Source organism: Lepidochelys olivacea (assembly GCF_965140295.1).
Source record: "Lepidochelys olivacea isolate rLepOli2 genome assembly, chromosome: 4".
NCBI classification, from domain to species: Eukaryota; Metazoa; Chordata; order Testudines; family Cheloniidae; genus Lepidochelys; species Lepidochelys olivacea.
Window position 1 is genome coordinate 93,290,150 of NC_140414.1, and position 21,373 is coordinate 93,311,522.

A 21,373-nucleotide genomic window follows, 5' to 3' on the forward strand; every position below is an offset into this window, starting at 1 on the left:
ATAGTTGGAATGTGGCACAGCCACCCTTAGTTTAACCTTCTGTTGACCTTGAATAGCAGACTAAAAAAATAAGCCCTTATTGAACTAAAATATATATGATATGCTTGGAACTATTAAATGTGTCTCCGATGTTAAAAAACTGCAATGATATTAGTGTAGAATATGTACAATAGGAGAGGGCAATAGTACAAGAATATGCCTGTTCAGAATCTGTCAGTCAAAGAGTTAATTTAAAAAGACGGCCCCAAAAAGATTGAAGGTAGGAAAACAGAAATCAGATGGACAGTCTTATTTTTAAAACCCTGCAAGTGGCAGTCAGAATGCAGGGGGGAAAAATGAGTTTGATCAAATCAAGATCCTGGTGGGGAGGAATTTGAATTTTTTTTAATCTAATTTTGATTCTATTTACAGCTTAATGTCCCATGAGAACCTCAGCACACTGAATCCTTTAGAAAAAGAAAGGAAATTACTAAAGTAATAAATAGAGAGGTATCCTGATTTTTATATCCATGCGACATCAAAAAGGTTGTTCTGCCAAAACTACTGCCCATTTCATATTAATAATAAGATCAACAATTCTACAAAAAACATGTATTTTACCAATAAAATTCAGTGAAAGGTACCAGCCCCTGTGTTTAATTTTGCAAGCAATGTTCTTTTTTTTTTTTAAAATGTGAGGGAAATAGCAGTACCTCTGCTGTGATATTCAATACATTTGCTTATTTAAAGATCTCCCCTACATGGGGCAAAATATCCAAGGAGGTACTTGTATCCTAAGTGATCCAGCGTGATTATATCTGCTTGCAATCTAGGAATGATAAAAAAGGGACAGATACATTAAAATGCCGGCAGGCTAATGCATAGAGTGGCAGCGGCCACCAGGCTTTAAGACCCAGAGGTTGTATTTGTCGAGAAAGGAAATGTTGCTTTTTGACAGATGAGAGAAATCCCCTCAGTGTTGGCCATGAGAGGAGAGAAGTGAAGTCAGTCACCTGGCGGTGAAGGACAGTAAAACAGGAAAGAAGGGGAAAAAATCTCTTTCCCCCTTTCTCTCGCTTTTCTGCAAAGAGATCCACCTCCTAATTTCCTCTCAACTCTTCTAGCATAACCCTTCAAAGGAGACCATTCCCTACAGACTTTCTTATCTTTATTTTTATTGAGAAAATATCTTTAGCAGCAAAACAATTTTTTGAGTCTAGGCAGGACTTGGCGGATTTTCTTTCTGGTGAAATTGATCATTGCTAATGTCTGAGGCTCACAGGTGCTACATTAGCTACCAGAATAACGGAGACAGGCTGTCATGATATACTCTTCTCATCAATTTGAACACATTTGCCTGAAATTTGCTGCAGGATGCTGTCCAGTGAAGCAGATTTTTTCCTTGGGATGCAGCAGTTCGCTGCTTTCTAAGCTTATTGCAGACGAAGAAGTAGTCAGTTTAAACTGAGTGGATTTTTTTTATTATTTTTGGCTTCTCTCCTCCTTTCATTGACACGGGATTTACCGGGAAAAGATCACCTGTCTCTCTAATCCGTAAGGGAGTAAAAAAGTGAATTATTTTATTTTATTTATTTTTAACCGGTGGAGGAGGCGTGATCACGGAGAATGAGACTGAGAGGAGCTGCCAGGGTTTGGAGGACAAGGCTGAGTTTGGGCTGGAAAGGGGGAGTCTAGATTTTTTATTATTATTATTTTTATTTTTTTTTAAATTTTGGCACAACTTCCGCGGGTCGCCTCCGTGTCGTTTAGTTTCATTCTATGGACCGATCCACAAGCCTGGACATTGAGGAGCTCAAGGTACGTGATGCTCCGGGTGTTTTGTTTTCTCTTCCCCTCTCCTGCCTTGCTCCTGGCTCTGCTAGAGGAGTTGGAGGCGCTTCGGGTGCCGGTGAGTGGGGTAGGGGAGGGTGGGAACGGAGGCACACAGCCGTCCTGGGCTGGGAGGGGGGGAGGAGGAGGAGGAGGCGGCTCTCTGGAGGTGAGGGTGTACAGTCGGACTCCGCTTCTTTCCCCCTCCGCCTGGAAGAGGAGGAGGAGGATGGTGACAGCCCCTGTCCCCTCGCCAGTTCCAGCCACACTTGGGGCACGGAGCCAGAGCGCAGTGTGTCCATTAATCTCACCCCGCGAAGCGGCCTCAGATTTTTCCAGCGGCTGCGGATTTTCCAGTCGAAGTTCGCTCGAAAGGCTCCCTCTCTCCCAGCCTGGGCATCTCCGACTAAAAATCTTTATTTTTAGAGATGCAGCCAGCCTATCAATAATGCCCGGATCGGTAGGGTGGCTTACGCCTTCTCTGCTAGATTTTGCTTTTCCTTGGTCCCACTCGCCGATTTAGAGTTCCCTTCTCCTACGCTGTGCCTAGCCAAAGGATTTAGCCCCCCCCCGCCCCCCATGAGCTACAGAGACACGGGGGGCTCCGGGAACAGCTCAGGAAAACGAATAACACCAAGCGTGGAGGACACGGAGGGGGGCTTGGCTGGGATGCAGAAGTAGCGAACGCTTAACGACGGGTCCGCTCGGTGGCCTTTTCGAGCAGTGCAACTTTCCATGGGGACTGTGTCGTGTCACGGTTTTGCTCCCCCCGCTGCTGGAGAGCATGCCTGGGAGCCGAGCGTGCCCCTTGGCGCCAGTGAAGACTCTGCCTTCACCTGCGGCTGGGGTCGGCCCCGCCCCGAGTGAGCAGAACGGGGGGGCGACACAAACGGGGGGGCAGGGGCGAAATCTGGGGTGGAAGCTGAGCGAGGGAGAGGGGTGTATTCGGGGGGGAGGGGAGAGGAGGAAAAATAATGGGGAAAAACGATCAAAAGCAGGAAATAGAGGATCAAAAAACCCCGGGAGAGGTTTCGAGGATCTTCAGGGGTCTCCTTGGGGTATATAGTGGGGATGAGGGGTTTAAAGAGAAGACGGCCTGAGAGAAGGGCAGGGGAGGGACCACCATACCATGAGGTGGATTTAAACAGCACTGCGGAGTTAGGGAAATGATAGCGGGGGGGGGGGGGAGAGTGGGGTCCTCCCCGTCACTTAATCTCGCAACATCCCCAAAACTACACGGCGGACTTCGCGTCTTCTTTCGCAGCGAGGTTCAACCCTGCCAAGTATCGAAGAGCTTCCGTGGGCATCTTTGCCTTAAGATACGCCGAATCTGAAAGTACTTGTGAACATTGTCTCTCTCTCTCTCCAAGCCTTGCTTGTAAACAATATGAAACCCCCGTAAAAGATAAACACAAAATGTTGGTGGTTTAAGCGCCAGGTTTCATGACTGCTGAGCGGGTGAAACAAACGCCTGTTTGGAAGTCACTGAGCAGTAGGCGGTAGTTCACGCATTTTTCATCCCTGAACCGAGCCTGCTACAAGGGACCCTCTGGCGAACCATCTCCCTTCTCAGCCTTTTCAGGAGTTTAATTAGAGCTCAGTTTGATTTTAGGACAGTGGTAGGAAGACACCGGATGAGCCCTGCAGTCAAGTCCCTGTGGGAAAGTTTAACGTAAGTGATTGAAAAAGCGCCACTGGATATTGTGTGAATCCTAAAAATGGGTGGCACTTCGTAGGAATTACCACTGCTTGGGGACTGCCAGATGCTTCACCGCTGCAAGGGTGTTCTGGCAATCGACTTTGCAATTAAGTCCAGTGTTGCAGGGATTATACAGTGGGCAACCCTGAGAAAAGCAGCATGGATGGAAAGTGATCCCCAATGTTAGTTTTTCTTGATTGGTTTAAAGAGAGCATCAGCGGTTTTGGAAACCCCCCCCCCCCCTTCTTCCATAAGAATAAGATCTGCGAAAAAACCCTGCCTTCCTAAAGCTGATACTCCTAGAGTTGCGATACCTATCTTTACTTAGCCTCTTTGGCACCCTTCCATACTTGCCCCATGTCTCAGGCTCATTGGTTCAGTTTACTTGTATGAACATCTTTAGTGTAAAAAAAAAAAAAAAAAAAAAAAGCTTGTGGTGGGTGGGGAAGGCTCTCAAACTTTAAATGGTGCACTAAGCAGTGGAAAGATCTGTTTGCCTAGCACATGGGATTTGTTGCTGTGCATGAATTACCTGTGTGTGTGTGTGGGGGGGGTCATATGGGGGTGGCTAGTAACTCAAATTCAGCCCTGGTGTAACTACATTGACGTCAGTGGGATGGATTTTTCCCAGTGAGCTAGATCCTCTGTTCTACTATGCCCCCTTTAGTACCACTCCAATGATGCAAAGCAGACTTAAAGCTGGATTTCATGGACATCTTGGGATTCAAGTACGTCAGCCATTGTCCCACCAGTCCAGAAGATATGGACAAAGCTGTATCGAACTATGACCATTCCTACCTGAGTAAACTCTCTCCATTGTAGCCAGACATAATAAAGAGCAGCCTAATGCTGCTCTAAGTTGTGAAAAGGCTGAATGAACTCCTTTCCAGCTCTGTGATCAGGGAGCACCAAAGGTGGTATCTTTGTGGTTCCCACACATCTCCTTCAGGTCCAAGCTCAACCCAACCAAAGGATCTAGCTGCTTATGTTTAGACATCAGCCAGCTGTAAGCTCTGGAGCTCTAGCAATCTCCTCTGACCACCCTCATCATGTTACTCTGAGGGCTGACATGCACAATGTGTTCCTAACCCAAGACCCTGCAGCTACTTTTTCCAGGAATTTTAGAAACGGGGGGACAGTGGCTTAGTGCAGGATAGCAGATTTTTATTTTAGCATCAAGTTTAGCACCTAGTATGTGCAAGTGAATTTAGGAAATCACCAGACTAAACTCTGATTAATACTATACATCAGGTGTGCTTGTTGTATAATGTATTACAATTACATTACCACCAAGAGAGAGATTCTGATAAACTGAGGTCAGACACTGAATGTCAGTTTGAAATATGCTCTTTATTATGATTGCTATGAATTCTATATCCATTTTGAAAGGTCAGTTTTTGTGCAAAACTGAACCAAAAATTGTGTGCAAGACCTGCTAATGAGGGTAGTTATGACTTTCACTTTATTAGTCCGTGCACGAATTCCTGATGAAATGGATCAGTACTGGGGACAGAGAGAGAGTACTCATCCAGAGATTTTTGGACTGCTCTGCTTTTCCTTTTGATCTGTTTCATCTTCTGTCTCAGATGGCATCTGTGAACTTTCCTCTGACTTTTAATTCACAACCCTGTGGTATTTTCTTTTAAAGCAGTTCCACCATAAAAATGAACTCAATTATGGTTATTTTCTCTGAATGTTTGCACTACATCCTTAGTTTTCGTGTGTTGAGCTGTTTCTATTTAAAGTGTGTGTAGATATGTGAGTGTATATTTCTATAGGTCTTTGGCTGGTATGTTGTAATATATGTATGTTATTCCTCTGTATATATTAACTCTTATCAAGAACTGATGTTAAACTATGGTTTTCTTCACATGAAAATAGTGCAGTCTGGATTTATAAACAGTACAGAGGCTTTTAAATTTCCTAGATTACAATAAATTGTGTGAGTCATATCAACACTGAATAGATAGTTATAGATTTTGTCCTTCACATTTTTCTGGCTGTGTGGTCTACAGCTCTTAAAGCATATTTTACAATCTTTCCTCTTATGTTAATTTAGTCATCAAAATGTGTCTACACACTCGGATAATAGGTGATAGCATTTTAAACAGTCCATAAAGCATCCATGATATCTCTCTGAAAGAAAGTTGCTTTGTAAATTAAAAGTATTATAAATATGGTATTGTTTACATACTGTAATAACCTGTTTTCAAACCAGTGCTTTCAACCTGAAGTTGCTGTTTGGATGCTAAATTAGAATTTTCCATTAGAATCCCAAAATGTTTGTTTCTAGAAATGTGTTTGGGGTGTCTTGTAATTAGTGCCACTTAATATGAAAGAACCATTAAAATACAGTACACTATATCTGAATCACATCGCAAACCTAGCCATGTCATTTGGCAATAATTATCCTTCAAGTCTGTTATAGTTTCACATTTCCAGGTGAAATAAAAATACCAAACTTAACTGTATAAAACTGGCCACAGATGATGATGATCTGTGATAATAAAACCATCCAATGCATTACAGGTTCTTCATTAGGAAGATACTTCATATGTCATGAAGAAACTCAGACAAAGAATCCAGAAAAATTTGAACTCAAGAGGTTGATTCAACAATATAGTGGTTTTAAGCTAAACAGTCTTTTAGATCACTTCACAATTTAAATCAAACAGTAAAGTTAAAACTCGGAACAATTCTGATTGTTTTAAATAAGATAGAGCCAAGGAAAGTCATGCTCAGTATGGTGTAGGAGGATTTTTGATGAGTGTAAGTAGGTGGTTATATTTCTGTTATAAATTAGTCATTCCATAATGAAAAATAGTACTCTAACAAATGATATATTTTTAGCATACTCTACTTCACTTATTCATTCTTCTGCTTAAGAGAAGGACATCTTCCTGTGGATACTGAGTTTTATGTCTTCTTTTATGAACAGCTCTTTCTTCCCCCTCCATTCCAACCCCTCTGACTCCCCATCTTTTAGGGAGGGTCCATCATCAACAGTGGATAAAGACAATTAACCTTTGCAGTTCACATTCAGAAAATTATTCCCAATTAAAGGTTGAGTTGAAATGATTTTAAAGTACTAGGCATGCATATTCTTTCTCGTCCCCACTGTGGGGGTTCCCCTCAGTCTCCAAATACTTATAGAAATTGGATATTTGGTCAGTGAGGCTGGAAAGAAACATATGTATAGTATCATATGACCCAGAAAAAAAGGTCAAGACAACAGCAATGTTCCCAGTACACATTTTAGAAATCACTGGTCCACTGTCATTACTAAGAAGCTGCAATATCATCTAGCTATGCATTTCTGTAATATACATTACAGCTTTGCTGAGCTCCATCTTTTTCCAGTTGAAAATATATCAATACCTGAAGCTCTAGTTAAAAGGAAAACACCTCTGCTTCCTCTCGTTTTCAGTACATGTTCAGTTCTCATCTAATGATGCATCATGTACATATTTTGCATGATTTAAAAAAAAATAAGGGATTTACAAGAAGGTCAGTAATATTAATTTTGAGGTTCTTCTGTAATGGAAGAGATTGCCATGTGACAATCTCTTAAAATATTGTGTTTATTTCTTGCAGAGAATTGGCTTATTTATTACAGAGCTAAAATTCAGACTTATGGAGAATCCATTTCCTACTCTATATCCTTTCAATGATCAGATGGCCTAGGGAATGAGTGTATTTTGGGATTCAAGTATTACTTTGCTTGGCACAGCCCTTGACCTTTTTGAAGGTTAGTATTGCCAGGAGCAAGGTTATCTGTGAAACACTGTCACACGTGTTATGAACAAGGCTCTGCCTCCTGTGAAAATCTTGCACTTGGTGCAATTTTATATGAATTTATGTGAATCAATGTCTAGCAAAGATATTTCTAAATCCATGAGGAATCCTACTGTCCCAAGGATAAATAAGGATTCAAAACATGAAAAAGGCATTAAGTTACAAGGAGTTACCATAAAACTATTTTTCTCTCTTTGAAGTTGATATGTCAAAGCCTTTCCATAGTTAATCATTTTATTTTATTTTTTGTTCTTTTAATTTAAAAACTCTGAAGGGAATTGGTTACAAATAATATATTTGTGTCTTTACATTTATTTCTGGTAGGTTTTTGAATACCTAAACTCCAAAACTTTCTTACAGACTATCAATCATTCCAGTCATATTCAACGGTGTTCTAGTATGGTGTTGTAGGGCCACAGGCTGGAATTACTTTGCAGTCCAAGAATGAAAGATCAGTATTTATCTACTAAGCCATCAAATACTTAAAGTCCTTATTACATACACACAACAGTTCTTTGTGAAGAAGGGTACTGTACAATGCTATCCACAAATATTAGGTTTTGTTTCTTGTTATATAGAGGGGAAGGAGGATCTTTTGGCTGAGCCACTGGAGCATGAGGTTTTATGCTCAGTTGCCAGTGTCACATTGGCTAAGTCCCACAAGCCCCAACTTTTTGAGGTGCTGAGCAAGTCGATGGAAGCTGGGGGTTTCTCAAAACATATAAAAATAAGATTCTTGATCCTGATTTTCATCTTTGTAACAGGATAATTCCCTGTATTGCAGAGGTGTTGTGAGATTTAACTCCTTCATGTGTGTAGAGAAAACTTAATGTTCTGTTGGAAAGGTACTAAATAAGTGTAAAATATTGTTATATATTAAATATTGTTATATCATCCTTAAAGAAAACCTTTCATCTTTAAACTAGCAGCACTAAAATAAACAACTTTTTGTTAATTTAGTACAGTCCTACCAACAGTGACACATCACCAGGACTTCTAAAAATCAGTGCCACAAGCAGCAGATTACCCCAGGCAGAAAACTCTGGCCCTTAGCCATCTTATTTTGTTTCATCAGTCCTTCTTCAGTTCATCCATGCATCAAGGTGCAGAATTAATAAGCTCCACGTTCCTACTCCTCACAACTTTGAGGACAGACAAATGATTAACTACAGCTTGCACGGCTGAAAAATCATTTAGAGGGATACTTTGTTTCTAGTCCACAAGTAAGAAATAATGAACAGTTAATAAATGTACATGTATAAAAAGCAAAATCATGCAGAAACAGTATCATGTGGTAACCACACAATTTTGAATTTGTACTTTGTAAACAGAGTGTGTTTTGTGTTTGTATAATTGAGTATAAAAATGCCCTAGATAGGGTTGCCCCGTTAGGTATGTCTGCAACTTTAAGTCTCCATGTATTTCAGATTTGTATGTGAAAATATTATGCATGCATCCTAGTTTTTATGGTGACTTTAGTTTACAAATACTAATGCACAGGAATTTTGAGTAGGAATCAAACAAAGAAACTAAAATTCACGTTGAATGCAGGTTGACATATAGCACAGCAACTTTTTGTTGGATAATTGTTGTTCACTGAAACCTTTATGTGCATTGCCCCTAAAAGTTACTGCTTAAAGAGCACAATTATATTGTGTGCAAAACAATAGCTGATAAAAGTATTGTAGTACATTGGTAACTATAGCTGACATAAAGAGGCCTTTCTATAAGGTGCCAAATAGCTGATGACAAGACAGATAGAGAATCTGTCATGGAAAGATGTTCAGTATCACTGAACGTCTCTCTCCAGGTAAGGCCAGACCCATAAGCAGAAAAGGTTTCCCTGCCTGTTAACTCATCATTCCCCCAGACAAGTGATCTGTGTTAGAAGAGGGCTGCATATTTGCTCAACTTAAAGGCAACAAAATAGCAATTTGTTCTATGTATGCTGGTAACTCACAATCAAAACTAAACCAGTCAAAACAATAGGAGTTTTGCTGCCTGATAAATTGGTAGGACTCGGTATGTAGCTCAACAGAGATGACAAAAGGTGCAAACCAATTTAAAATCTCAAAAGTTACTATCTGCTTCATGCATAATCAAGGATGAGTAGGATACACTTGAAGTGAGCCACACAACTGGGGGCACTGATCACTGCCTTGCCTTGCCTATTTGATTTAAATCACGGCACTGGGAAAGGGTGTCTAGTGTTAACCCTTCAGCATAATATAAATCAATAGTAAATGCAATACCTTTTGGTCACTGTGGCTAAAACCTTGTTTGGTCATTAGGACTCCTGATTCAGCAAAGCACTTAAGACTCATTTCAGTCAGATTTAGTCATGTGGTTAAATGGTTTGGTGAATCAGATCCCTGATTAAAAGCCCCAACATATACAATTGAAATGAACAGACGGGGGAGGGGGGTAAGATGTGTGACTACCAAGCTCTGTGTGCTCCAGATGAGACAGATTGTCACTGTGGAAGTGCAAAATGGTGGTTCTAGATTTGTGATGTATTTATCCTGAGGTGGATTGTGCAGCTCCTGGATATTTAGGTGTTAAGTGATAACCGCAGCATTTCTAGCAAAAAATTAAGTCTGTGAATGGAAACCGTCATAAAGAAGTATAAGTTTTTAGATAGGATTATGTGTGGGGATAATGGGGTAGTGAATCATCCTTGCCACAAAATAAATAAATGAGCCTTGTAAGAGGTTTACGAAGATATGAGCTGCATCCGATGAAGTGAGCTGTAGCTCACGAAAGCTTATGCTCAAATAAATTGGTTAGTCTCTAAGGTGCCACAAGTATTCCTTTTCTTTTTGTGAATACAGACTAACACGGCTGCTACTCTGAAACCTGAAGATATGAGTGTGTTACCTGATGAAGAGCTCCTGTGCTCATTTACTTCCAAGTTAAATTACTCAATGTAAAAAGTAGTCCTGAGTGGTTACAAAGCAATGGGTGCCTCTCTCCCATCCCTCAACACAAAGGAGCTCCCAAAACAAAACCCTGAAACGGAACACCTCCGAATGCTGGGAAAGTTCAGGCCATACCTAAATAATACCTTTGTGACGTAGGCTTATCTTAGTTCTGAGTGCCTGGTTACCAACAGACGATAAGAGACTTATTGATTACCTTATTCAAAGTTATCCAATTTTTCATCTAGAACATTCTAGCATATATTTGATCAAAGGTTACTCTTAGGTAGTTCTGACCTCCCCTCCCTGAATTTACTAATATTTTGAGACACAAGTAGGCCCCAGAAAACTGTACTGTGATTTATTTTTTTAAACATATTACTTATGTATATTTTCTATCAACCATAAATATTTAATCTTCCTAAATATAATGTATTATCCTTCAGTGTTTCCGTTGACCAATAAGAGTACAAAACAGGATTACGTGTTGTTAGCTGATGGGAAATCATATGTAGGCGTGTCCTGGAATTGGTGATAAGTTTCTTTTGGGCTTAGAGAATGACATTTACTATTTCAAAGCTAACTCCGATGAAGTGAGCTGTAGCTCACGAAAGCTCATGCTCAAATAAATTGGTTAGTCTCTAAGGTGCCACAAGTACTCCTTTTCTTTTTGCGAATACAGACTAACATGGCTGTTACTCTAAAACCTGTCCATTTTAGATGTATCACAGAAATAGTCTCCATGCCATTTCCCAATGAATTCAGCAGTCAGACAGATATAAAAAGAAATCTCTCATGTAGACTCATGTTCCCACTTAATGCAGCCTATTTCAGTGTGTTTTATTTGATTTTTCATGAAAAAGTGCGAAAATAGTACCATTTTTGAAACAAGAGCAACAAGCCAACCGGTGTCTCCTGTATTCCCAGTACTAGCATCAGCCTTCTCCTTTCTGTAAACCATTTTTGTTTTCAGGGAATTTTGGTACTATTTTTAGAGATGATCTTACAGCTTGCTTTCTTGTCCCCTCAACTCATTATGAGGCACAAGTGAATATGTGATTGGAAAATGATCTATTTGCCCAGCACAGACCTCTGACTAGTTAAGCTCCCTATTTCATTCAGTATTAATTTAGATGAGGCAGATAATATTCGCTGTTCATGTAAATATGTCAACTATTCAGTCTACCAAGACTACTTGCACTGTTGCCTAATAGAATTATGGGAATATGAGCAGTGTCACTGTGTCCCATGGTAAAATTTCCATCATACAGCTGACAGTCATAATACAAAAGGCACTCTTTTCCAAGGTGCTGTCTGTCCTATTGAACTTTTCTGGGCCTTGATCAATGAATAGTGGCTATGAGGCAGTTAACAGCAGCATAATGAACAGAGCAAGGAGTTAGGGCCTAGGAGAACTGAACTGAAGTCGAGCTCATGATGTCTCTGGGATTATAGAGTATATTGACTGAAATGTAGGTGAGGGCATATGTGGTTGCATCAGAATTACACCACTAGTGTTTTGTAATAGACACACACAGCTTTAGAACAGGCAAGTGGAATCTAAAGTTTTAAAGTCTGAAGGATCATCTGAGTGGCTCAAAGTGGAACATGGCATTTAAAAAACATAGCAAATCATAAACTGAGCTTCAGACAAAGTAACTATAACAAGTTGGTCTTCTAGTCAGCCAGACTATAAATCATGCTGACACTTCATTTTTTCTCTCTCTCATGAGGATGGCATTGAGACACCCTAATTATTGACAGATGAAGCAGTGATTGCATTAGTATAGATTTTTAGTAACGCTTATTAAATACAATATGCTCAGTTGTCAGCGCTTTGCACTAATATTACTATTTTTATTGATAAGAAGAGGAGTATGTGTGTTAATGATGAGAAAAGGTTAGTTTATTTTTCACAATATGGGGTACAGAACTGAAGTCACTATTAGGAAGATCTATAGAAGTCTCTCAAATTTATTCTGTAGAATTCTTTTGTGGTATAGAAAGGTGACTGAAGGAGAAGAATCAGAGACTCCCCAAAGTCAAATTATGTTTGCTATTACCAAATAAAATTATCTCTGGTGGTGTTATGATAGTGTAAGAATTAAGTAACTTATTACCACTGAGCTGATACGCTATATGCATTACTTTCTGTTCTATGTTTTGGGCCCAGTCCTGCATTCTCTGTGAACTCCAAGTTCCCACTGAGGTCATTGGATTGGGCTCTCTCCCTTAGCATTCACTCTTCTGTATTCTACTGGATATCATCTTAGCCACAGCCAATCCTCTTCTACTAAACAGATATACCATTCTCTACCGTCTAATGCCAAATTGCTTTTTTTGTTACCACAACTTTTAATAAACAGCGAGCAGAAGTAACAGAGGCTAGCAATTTCAGAGATGGATCTCTCTGCCATCAGTAGAGCTGATAGCTTAAATCTGTTCTTAAATCTATTTATTTATTTTTCTTTTCTGCCTTTCTATGGCGCTTCATATTTTATTTAAAATAAAAATTCAGCTCAAATGCCATCATTCTGAAACTATATCTATGATTTAGTGTGTAAAAATAATACAATTTAAATTTTAAACTATAGAGATTTTTGCGATTTTTTTATTAAATTGCAAGGAGTTCTTTATGTAGCCATGAGACCACATTCCCCATATTCACATGAGCTGTTGAAGCTGAAGTCAATGAGTGTGGAAAATGATGAAGCAGAAGGGAGACAGTACAGTGAAAAAACTACTTATATAACATAAAAATAACTCCGAATCCATTATGCTATCTTACATGGTTCGGTTGTTGGCTTTTGGGCTTTTGTGCCCCCTCAGCTTGTAAGTTAAACTTATTGGGCTTGATCCTCTGGTGTGTTCCAGTGATGCAGAGCAGTTTAACCAACCACCTAAGTGTTCCTTCTGTATCAGGGAATCATCTGGTGATATGAAACCATAATAGTGGCTCCCACAGTAACTCTTCTCCCTGCCCCCGACATAGGGGATGTGGCTGGAGTGTCCCTACACTGTGGTGATCCCCATCTGTCAAAATGGCCTTTTGGGGCCAGGGGTAACTGAGCATAAGTCTTGAGAGTTTTTCATCTTATACTGGGGGCTGGGCTAACCCCCATCTGGCTCTACAGATTGAGGGCATCATAAAGTTGAACTAAATGTACCTTTGCTCCTTTTTCTCCAGTTCTGTACATCTCAGCCAGGCTGTCAGTTGTGCATCATTTAGTACATTACCACAAATTATCCCTAAGAGTATGGCATAAGGCAGATGATGGGCATACATATAACTGCCTGCTTGTTTCAGAAGTTTAGAGTAGTTGTATTTTTCTAATTGGTAGATATGTTTATTTTAAATCTAGTGGTCTAGAATTACTTATTTATGTTTTTCTAATCCTTTGTAACCTACAAAAGAACTGGAAAGTTTCATTATAAACGCAACATGTTGTACATGAGAAAATGAGATACCTATTCCTGCCTCATAAACAGCCCCAATCCCCTTACATTTCCACAACTGGGCATGAGCTTTTTTGTATTTGACACCAGAAAATGTAGAGAGAGAGCTTTTTGCAGTGAGAGAGAATTCATCTGTACACAAAATCAGATTAGAAATGTAACCTTAAACTGTAAAAATAGAGCAAGAAAACCAACTTTTTGAACAATCCATTATTTCTTCCCACAACAATTACTTCTGCTGTCAGCAGCAATAACGTTTACTACTATTTTAATCAAATATAGTCTTCTAAAATAGTGTGAGCTGCAAGTAAACGAGACAACACCTTCTAAAGACCCTATCTCCTCCCACTCCAGTATTAGAGATTTATGCCCTAAACACAATGCTCAGAAGCAGCTAAAAAATATTGATTAGTCTGAAGAGGAGCCTGTGGACTATACCAAGGATATCCTGCTTATCTCCTTTATAAACGGAGGGCATCACCCACAATAGTCCCAATTCAGCTTCATTTGTACAACTCTTTATTGAGCCCAGTGAGCGATAAAAATGAATGAAAGCTGAACTGGGTCCAATTTCACACCCATGTAACACAGACTTCAATAGAGCTAATGTTCTTTTATACTGGTGTAAGTGATCATACAGAATCAAAATTGAGCCCAGTGTATAACACACGAGTCCCATTTTCATTAAACAAGACATCTTCTGCTCATATTGCTTAGGGTCTGTATGCTGTAATAAAAATGCACTATTTTTGGGAGGGGGGGAAGGAATCCACAAATAAGTTGTCTGCCCTCGTGTATTTCTTGCATATGTCTATTTTAAACTACTGAGGAGTCAATTGAAAACAACCCTTCTATTTTCAAGAAAAAAGTACTACTTGGAAATTGTAATGAATCCCACATGTACAAGCTGTGACAGAAGTTCAAAGCACAGTTTGCTTTTATTGAAGCCTTCATCTGAAAAACAAACAAAAGAAAACCCCAAAGTTGTAACTTTTCATAAGCCAGGACTAAGAATGAGAGCCCAGTACTGTGCACCACAGATAAATCAGGTGATACTAACAGAATTTCAGTACTTAAAGTTAATAATATCATTAGTGGCTCCTGAAAGAGCCTTGGCTGCCTAAAGGCAACTTAATTTTAAATACTGAGAGAAGTCAATCAGTATATGCTAAAAAATATGCACTTGGGGATGTGGTTTGCATACATTACAGCCTTTGTTTTTCAGTATACCCCATGAGGTCTTTGTCTCTAGTCCCTGGGAGGAGGAAGAACAAGGGATGATGGAATGCGTTACCTAGGGAGGTGGTGGAATCTCCTTCCCTAGCAGTTTTTAAGGTCAGGCTTGACAAAGCCCTGGCTGGGATGATTTAGTCAGGGATCGGTCCTCCTTTGAGCAGGGGGTTGGACTAGATGACCTCCTGAGGTCCCTTCCAACCCTGATATTCTATGGAGTGGAAGAAAGGACACAAGGGACATCCCTCCTCTTTCACTCCTTTGCAAAGAGACCAATCATTATTGCCGGTTTCCTATTCTAGTTTTGAGGTGTCTCATAGGTGATTGCAATGACTCATTGAAGAAAGAAAAGGTAAATGGCAGCTTCACCATGTACATTGGCTTTGGCATGTGTGGTTAAGTCATAGGCAGACTCATTTTCCCATTTGTGTGCTCTACATTATCAGAGCTGATAGGCTTCTAACATTTAAAATGGCCAAGGCTAAAGTGGGAAGGGAAAAATATATTGATGTTAATGAAATCATGTAGGTGCTTTCAGGAGCTGTACTCTGCATCATGAGTATTTTTGACAAAGTGCCAACAATTTTGGCAAGGGTCTGCTGAGGAATAAATCTGAGGAATTTATTTGACTGTTGTAGGCTTTAAATGTATTTTCCTTTTGTGTTTGAAGAAACCCAAACAGCCTAGGAGATGCAGCAAATAATCATCTGCACTTGTTCTTTGTTTTCAATGCACCATAATAAATAAATAATAATAAAATAAACTCATTGCCTCAGATATGTCATGATCAATTTCATTATTCAGGGTAATGTACATATAGATCTGTGGAGAAGGCATTTCTGAACCAGGGCAATAAGGATTACTGCAAAGGTATCACTGATCTCTTGGTCAGTTTTTATCTTCCTAAAGAAAAGTGCCAGCAAGCATTCAGGATCCAGGTTCTAGGATCCTGGTAGGGGGTGGATCAGAACTTTTGAACACCCTGTGGAAACAAGATGTTTTTAGTTATTCTTTGAAGCCTCAAAAAAGGGTAATAAACAGCCTGATTTGTAGGTGTGATTTAGAATGTACATACTTTAAGAAACCTGTAGTTTTATCTGTGGGCTTACAGTCTCAAACCTGATGTTGGCCTAACTGAAAAGCCAAACCAAAAGACCGTTGCTAATTGTTATTACTTGGACTGATTGCTCCATCCCATGGAAATACCATTGGGGAAGAGAACTGATAGAGCCAGGAAATACCACAAGATCTCCTTCAGGGAGTTTCTTCAATTCTTCCATCTATGGAATGGGTTTCCTCTCCCTACAGAAGCAGCAGAATATCTGGTCTTCAATTCCAGTGGATCTTGGATTTCCTGGATTGACAAAGCCATCCACAATGAAGACTATGCATCGCCAAGTTGGCTTCTGGACTGCTAGCTTCTTTCCTTGGCTTCTGCCAGTGTACTATCCAGGATTTCTTCAGTCAGCTGTTGATCTTAAAAGTTAATGCAGCATGATTTGTACTAATTTTTTAAGGGATTTAGCATTTGTTGTTGGGAGCGACAACTGCCTCCCATCCCACCTTATATGGAGGGCAAGATTCAGAGAGGGTCTCTGCTCCATGCTCACATATAAGGGGGAAATTATTCCGGGCTAGGCGCTTTACAAGCATGTTAGAAGAGAGGATCCTACCTTGAAGAGCTTACAGTCTACATGGATGAAAAGAGAAGCAGGCTGGGGTGCAGTACAAGATATTATTTCTCTTCCTATTGTCCCTCTTTTATAATCTTTATTTTGCACTTGACTATTTTGTCCATTGTAAGCCACTATTATGGTTTCATATCACCAGATGATTCCCTTGGCTTTTTTGCCATTTTAGTTTTGCAATTCATGTCCATTTATAGTTTGATGGTCAGTTTGTAGCCCTTGCTATTTGTGTTGAACCTATGTCTGAGGGTTTTTTTTTTTTTGTATTTTTAACTGTTTTGTTTTGTAACAATATAAGATAAACCAGTGGATATAAACTGCATACATGCTTAGAGTGGAAGGAATATTAATACATGTGGATGGGAGAAGCAGAATTGGAATTATGCACTTTGCATTTGCCATTTTAGTGTGACCTTATAACTGTCTATTCCCCTTTTATTCTGTATACAGAACTGTCATTAATGACAATGGAAGTTCATCATGTGGAATGAGGACAGTATATGGACCTAATTACTGTAACTGTCCGACAAAGGGCATTGCGTAGTCATGAGCAAAACAACAAATGACAAGTAACAAAAAATTGTAAGACCTTCCTAATACTGGGCCAGGACTCCCCTTCCCTCGGTAATACCTGTGGAAGTTAATCTCCTTAAGGAATGATTGAGATCACCCTTCCTTCCAAAAAATAATTTTGTTCTGGGGCAGGGTCTGTCCACTGCAGGAAAGGATATAGAAGCTGTCCCTAAACATTGCAGGTCTTGTAGCAGATGACTACCCACTATTGTAAACCCAGGTCTGTGGGATCCAGGCTTGTGGACTTGATGTTTACAAGCCCCTATTGAGTGTCCCCACTGCATTTTAAACCTGACTTGTAATTGCTGGACCAGGGTCTCTCAGCTGTGGTAAAGCATCCCTACTGCATGCACTATGCAGACATTGTGACTTGAGTCTGTAGCTTGAGCTGCATCAACACTGAAAAATGGCAGGGCTTGGACCCAACTCATAGCAGAACTTGAGTTCTGATCCAACCCCTACTAGGATCCTAGAACCAGGATTCTGAGTGCTTGCTGGCACTAGTCAAACTGATTTGTGTGTGGACAGAAGGGGCTGTAGCTCATACATGAGTCAGCATCTAAGCTTAGTATGCAGTATAGACATACCCAAGGAGGCTTCCATAGTTCCTGCAGGTTTGTTTTTGCTTTTTTTTTTTTTTTTTGGGGTGGGGAGAGGGGGCGGGAGGAGACAACTGCAGCTTGTTGCCCTGGCACTGATGTTCTGTAGCATAGAGCTACTTGTTACCACAGATCTTTCCTTAAATGGGGATCCATACCACAGAAGGGGCTCTGCTGAAGAGAAAAGAAAGTCCCAAGCTGGATTTTCTCTTCATAAGCTCTGGAGGGGAATAATATTTATCCCCACTTCAGGCATACCTTATCCCCTTCCATTGTTCAACACCCTGCCTCAGATGGTGGTGTAGAGATGGCTAAGCCCCTATTTGCAGAGCAGGACAAAGAGCTATACACAGCTGGAGGGCATATTCCTCACTATTATCTTCTCCTCTGAAAACCAAGCAGCTTTATATTTTACGACACTTCATTGCTTGCACTTGAGGGCAATAATATGTAAGTTTAATCATGATATAAGGGACAGTGTCAAGGCATTTCCAGCCATGTCATAGAAAATGTTCTCTCTTTGTGTACGCTCACTTATAAGTTGCAATGCATAGACTAGAGGAGATTTTATTGATCTATTTTCCCCCTATGGTTGAGCGAGTGAATCCATCCATGGTAGAGAGACATATCTGGGGTTATATTTGAGGAATTACACCAACAGTTTTTGTTGATGGGAGCTGTGCATGCAGCAATGCACAAATAGCATTGAAAGTCTAGCATTTAATGTTTAAGAGCTTCCCTTTGATTATGGGAAACCGTATGAATCTTTCTACAAATGTAGCATCTTTTAAAGGTACTTGGAATCTAACCAACTTCATGTCTTAATTTGTGTAAAAATGGCATATGTAAACCATCATACACCATCTACACAAATAATTCACTACATGGGGATGTGGCATAAAGGGATTTTTGCATTACTTTAGGATGATCACACTATTTGGTAGTGGTGATACCATCAGTGAGCTGTGAAAGTCATTCTAAATGTGTCAATCTTTTTATATCATGCCATATCCCATCATGTATTGTACATCTAACAGATATTTCAATAGTAAATAATGTTGAAAATGTTACCACTATTGGTGGTCTCCCTTCACTGTAAGAACAGGCTTCCTCAAAAGTAAGGGTCAAAATAGGAGTGTCTTCGGTATTTTACCTTTGTGAGACCAATACTTGTATATTGCATACAGTTCTGGTGTCAACATTTATAAAGGATGCTGTAGACTGGGAGTTGGTGCAGAAAAGAGCCACGGAAAAGATTTGAGGGATGTAGAAAATGCCTTATAGTGAGAGATTTCAAGAGCTCAATCTCTTTAGTTTATCCACAAAGATTGAGAGGTGACTTGATTACAGTGTTTAAGAACCTTCGTTCTTAAAGGAGGAAATACCAGGGCTAAATAATAACAGGCTCTTTAATCTTGCGGAGAAAGGCAAAAGCCAGAAAAATTCAAATGAGAAATTAGGAGCAAACAGTCAAGGGAAGTGGTGGATTCTCTTGGAGTCTTCAAATCAAGACTAGATGCCTTTCTAGAAGATATGCTGTAGTCAAACATAAATTATACTTTAGTGAATACACAAGTTATTGGGCTCACTACAGGAGTAAATGGAGGAAATTTAATGGCTTCTGATATACAGGAGATCAGAGAAGATAATACAATGCTTCCTTCTGGCCTTAAACTCTATGAATTTATAATAATGGATTTTAAGGTCTGACTCTGAACAGTAATTTATGGTGTCATGAAAAGCTGTGGGAAGGGGGTGGTCCCATGTTCAAAAGGGATGAAAATCCCTGCCTGCGTGTGTAGTTAGCTGATAGTATCACCCTTTATTGGCACATGTTTTGGGGCAAGTTGCATCTTTATCTCATTTTTCAAAAAAAGGTATTGATATGAGTTTGCAAGTTATTTGGAAAAAGCAGTTTAGCGCACCTCAAAATCACCTGTGTATATATGGAATATGCATATAGCCATATATGAATTTTGGACCTTTATTCTTTGCGCTTCTAAAATTCCCATTGACTTCAACTGGAAATTTAGGTGGACAAGGAATGCAGGAGCAGATTCATAGTGGACTGTGGACTACTCTATCAAAAATACATCATTGCTTGCATTTAAAAAAAAATGGTCTCCAAGAATCAAATGAAATAAATATTTTCAAATACGATGCGATAAGTATTCTAGTCAGAAATACCTAGAACACTATTTTCTCCTTGAAATTTTTTTCTAGGACTTGCCACATATTTCTCAATTAAAAAATACAATGCACTATAATGATGTATTCATTCATTTATTGTTTGAAGCATTGAACTAACCTAAAGTAAAACAGTGATCTCAGGAACACAGGTGAGGGTCCCTTTGTATTTTTACAAATGGGAATTTGTCTTTCAGTGATCTGGTAATAGACTCTAAAGCAATGGCTCTCAAACTTTTGTACTGGTGACCCCTTTCACATAGCAAGCCTCCGAGCGTGACCCCCCTTATAAATTAAAAACACATTTTTATATATTTAACACCATTATAAATGCTGGAGGTGAAGAGGGGTTTGGGTTGGAGGCTGACAGTTTGCAACCCCCCATGTAATAACCTTGCGACCCCCTAAGGGGTCCCAACCCCCAGTTTGAGAACCCAATGTTCTAAAGTCTTTGTTTTGTTAGAAGAAAACAAAATATAGTAATTGCTAACCCCCACTGTATAGCTATTGTTAGGTTTCAGTTAAATGTAAGCCCTAACACCGCCTCCTTGTCTGGAGGGGCATATGAGTCTGATTTTGTGGCATATGTATTTTAATCAGTCTGTTAACTTTTCCAGTTTAACAGAATTGTATATTTTACCCTATTTTTCCAGCATATTGAATTCCATATAGTTACCTAAGAGCCTGGAGAAATATTGAAGTCCACTGAATTCCAGAACCCATGGATTTTTCTCAGCCTCTTAAATTATGGTAAATGACCTTTATTAAACATATTTAAAAATTAAAATTTTAATAATGTTGAATGATTTAATTTTTAGCTATGAGTAATATTAAACATATTTTATACTTTATTGGTTGAGGAAAATCTACATTTAAAAATGAGCAGCAGTGGTACTATATTGTCTGTTGGACCCAAATTGCAAGATTTTTGTAATTCTGGGTACAAAAAATTATTTGTATACCTTCTGGTAGAAAATATTTAATGAAATGTCTATAGTAACTGATATAATTAAGAATAAAGCCATTTTATTTTAATGTATAACATTTCTTTCTTCTGAATTTTATCAAGCCTGCCTTAATTTTTCATAGAGAAGAGAAATCTGTCCATGTCATTTTTTTAGTTTGTCACTTCAAAGTCGGTCTTCTCTAAAACCAAACAATGGCATGTATCCAGTCACTTTGTAAGAGATACGCAGTTCTGTCTTAAAGGCAGAATCCTGCAATTCTTTTTCAGTCCTTCATCAGTAAAATAGGACTGCAGGATTTGGCACAAAGAATTTAGGAAATAGGGGTTTGATCCCAAAGGGTCCTAAGTACCTGCAATTGCCATTAACTTAAATGGGATCTGCTTCCTCTTTAGACAGCTGGGGATCTGTTATCTAGGGTACATTACTGCTATTGGCCAAATTCCTGAAG

General features: G+C 39.4%; 1 protein-coding gene across 1 annotated transcript in view; it reads left to right on the top strand.

Annotated features, from left to right (window-relative positions):
• The first annotated feature begins 1,703 nt into the window (after positions 1-1,703).
• Positions 1,704-21,373, top strand: part of SGCZ (sarcoglycan zeta) — an 848,489-nt gene continuing 828,819 nt past the window's right edge. Inside the window, exon 1 of the mRNA XM_084625690.1 lies at positions 1,704-1,797. Within this exon, the coding sequence (XP_084481816.1) occupies positions 1,759-1,797 (39 nt within the window). The 5' untranslated portion in view covers positions 1,704-1,758. The remainder of the gene's footprint in view (positions 1,798-21,373) is intronic.